The sequence below is a fragment of the Echinops telfairi genome, unplaced genomic scaffold (genome assembly GCF_000313985.2).
Source record: "Echinops telfairi isolate 266 unplaced genomic scaffold, ASM31398v2 ScPeMD7_7459;HRSCAF=8497, whole genome shotgun sequence".
Lineage (NCBI taxonomy): Eukaryota > Metazoa > Chordata > Mammalia > Afrosoricida > Tenrecidae > Echinops > Echinops telfairi.
The window spans coordinates 4092807-4095172 of NW_022111359.1; the positions used below are offsets into that span (position 1 = coordinate 4092807).

General features: G+C 61.4%; 1 protein-coding gene across 1 annotated transcript in view; it reads right to left on the reverse strand.

The window, feature by feature from the left end:
• Nucleotides 1-1848: 1848 nt before the first annotated feature.
• Nucleotides 1849-2366, reverse strand: part of SMIM24 (small integral membrane protein 24) — a 3394-nt gene continuing 2876 nt past the window's right edge. Inside the window, exon 4 of the mRNA XM_045300169.1 lies at nt 1849-2334. Within this exon, the coding sequence (XP_045156104.1) occupies nt 2193-2334 (142 nt within the window). The 3' untranslated portion in view covers nt 1849-2192. The remainder of the gene's footprint in view (nt 2335-2366) is intronic.

A 2366-nucleotide genomic window follows, 5' to 3' on the forward strand; every position in this document is an offset into this window, starting at 1 on the left:
CCCCCAGGGCACCCCCCAGCTTCCTCGGGGACCAGTGATCAGGAGGGACGCTCCGTCCCTCCCCTCCTCCGCAGCCACACAGGAGCGGGCCTGCGCCGCAGCCGGGAAGAACTGGCCGTCCATCCTTGTCCGTCTGCCCACGGCCCGGCTCAGCCGGAGGGGGAAGCGCCCCACCCTCCTCAGGACAGGGTGGAGCCGCTGCCGGAGGAAGTAGCAGGGGGTGGGGAGCGGGTTCCCCTTCCCTGAGTTCCGATTACTCGAGGGAGGGGCCGGAAGGGTCCAGCATCCGAGTGTCCAGTCTCTCTGCGGCCCAGTCCGACCTCTCACACCCGGCCCCTCCCTCCAGCCCCACCGAAGGCGGATGCGGCCACAGCCCTTGGAAGGGACCGAGTCCAGGCTCAGCAAGTTGGAGCCACTGCCCCGAGGCCACACAGCCTGCATTCCAGGGGCTCACAGCTCTGGGGTTCCCAACATGAAGCCACGGCCAGGAAAGGTATCCCCACCCCCTCCTCTCAAGGTGAACCTCCAAATTTGACCTGAGCCACACCTGCCAACACGCCCCACCCCATTCCAGCGGGGGTCCAATCGCAGTTCTTCGAGTACTAATTATTCCAAGAGGGTCAGCCAGGCGCCTTCCCTACTCTCTGTCCCTGAAAGCACCCCCTCACCCCCACCCCCTTCCGTGTCGCCCTCCAGAAAACAGGATGGATAGTGAGCAGTGCAAATGCCATGTTCCTATTAGGGTGCTCCCCCTGGTGTTCGACACTGGAAGTGTTTGAGCGGAGCCTCCACACCGGAGCAGCAGCCCCCAATGTCGGTGGACATTGTCAGGTGTCATCGCGTCGGCTCCAACCGCAACCGACAGCCACCTTATGCACAACAGAACAAAACACTACCCAGCCCTGCGCCATCCTCCTCCTCATTCCAGTGCCCCAGCCACGGGGTCCATCCATCGCTTCCAGGGCTTGACTCACTGCCCCTCCAGTTGACCAAGCATGAGGTCCTTCTCCGGGGACTCTCTCCGGACCACATGCCCAAAGCATGTGAGACGGAGTCTTGCTTCCCAGGAGCATTCCGGCTGTACTTCTTCCCAGGTAGATCAGCTTATCCTTTCGGCCGTCTGTGGTACTTTGAATATTCTTCTCCGGCGCCACAATTCAAATGCTTCAATTCTTCCCGAGTCAACTGTCTCCGGCAGCGGGGGCAGTGGAGAATATCACGGCTCGGCTGTCGTACAGTTGCCGGCAAGCCGATTCTGGCCCGTGTGACCGCAGATGTGCAGGGTAGAACTGTGCTCCCTGGGCGGTCAGAGTGGATACCCAGGCTTTTCTGCGAGGTGCTTGTGGGTGGCTTTGAACCACCAGCCTCTGGGCTAGTCATCAAGCCATGCAATCCTGGGATGCCGGATCCTGGCTTGAAGCCCCAGAGCCCAGGCTTTAACCTGGGTGTTCCTGAGGACGTGGGTGAGAGCCAGGACAAGGCCAGGGGCCTGGAGGAAGTGAGGGGGAGGGTAAAGCCAGAACCTGGGAGGAGAAAGGGCACAAGACATGCCCCCCTCCCCCCGCCCCCGCCCCAGCTACACTGCCAGAAACCGGCCTACCTGCCCCCAAACACAGGGCGATCAGGACAAAGATTTCCCAGGAACCAAGGTTGGCTCGGAGCTCAAAGTCCTGAGATGCTGGGCTCAGGCCAGCGATCGATGTCTCAGACAGCAGGAGGGGGCGGGGTTTGATGGGCTCTGGGCATCAAGGAGTTTCCCCGTCTGCCCGGGCACTGCCCCACCCCCAAAGGAAGCCCTCCCCTCCCCACCAAGAGGGAAACAGTCCCCAGAGACCACAAGAGACCTGCTGAAGAGCTGAGGTCATTTCTTTACTGGTAGCACCTAGGGGCGCCACTTGGCCGAGGTGGGTCCTCAAGCTTCATGGGTGGGGGTGCGGGTGGGGGGCCCGGCCAATAGTCACCAAGCAGCGAGACAGAAATCAGGCAGTGAGTCAGAGGTATGCAGCCATGAGATTGTGGGGACCTTGGGACTGCTCCTGGGAGTGGGGGGTGGGGGAGACGATGTAATAGTTGTGGGAGACACTAGCCCACTTCATTCAGGGCCACAACTCTGAACCCCAGGTCCAGCCATGTCCTTGGCAGGGACACGGGGACATCCCCGGGCAGCGGCCTGATGGAGGCGCTGGAAGTCCTCACATAGCTGTGTTCTTGGCCCTCTCCTGGTTTGAGGGCTCCCCGTTCTCCTCCAGCTCCAGCCCCAGGTTGGTCTCTCCATCCTTCTCGGCCTTTTTCTCCTCGCTGTCCTTCTTTCTCTGCTTCTCACTCTTTTTTTGGCTGGAGGGATGCAAAGGCCCGGGTCAACACAG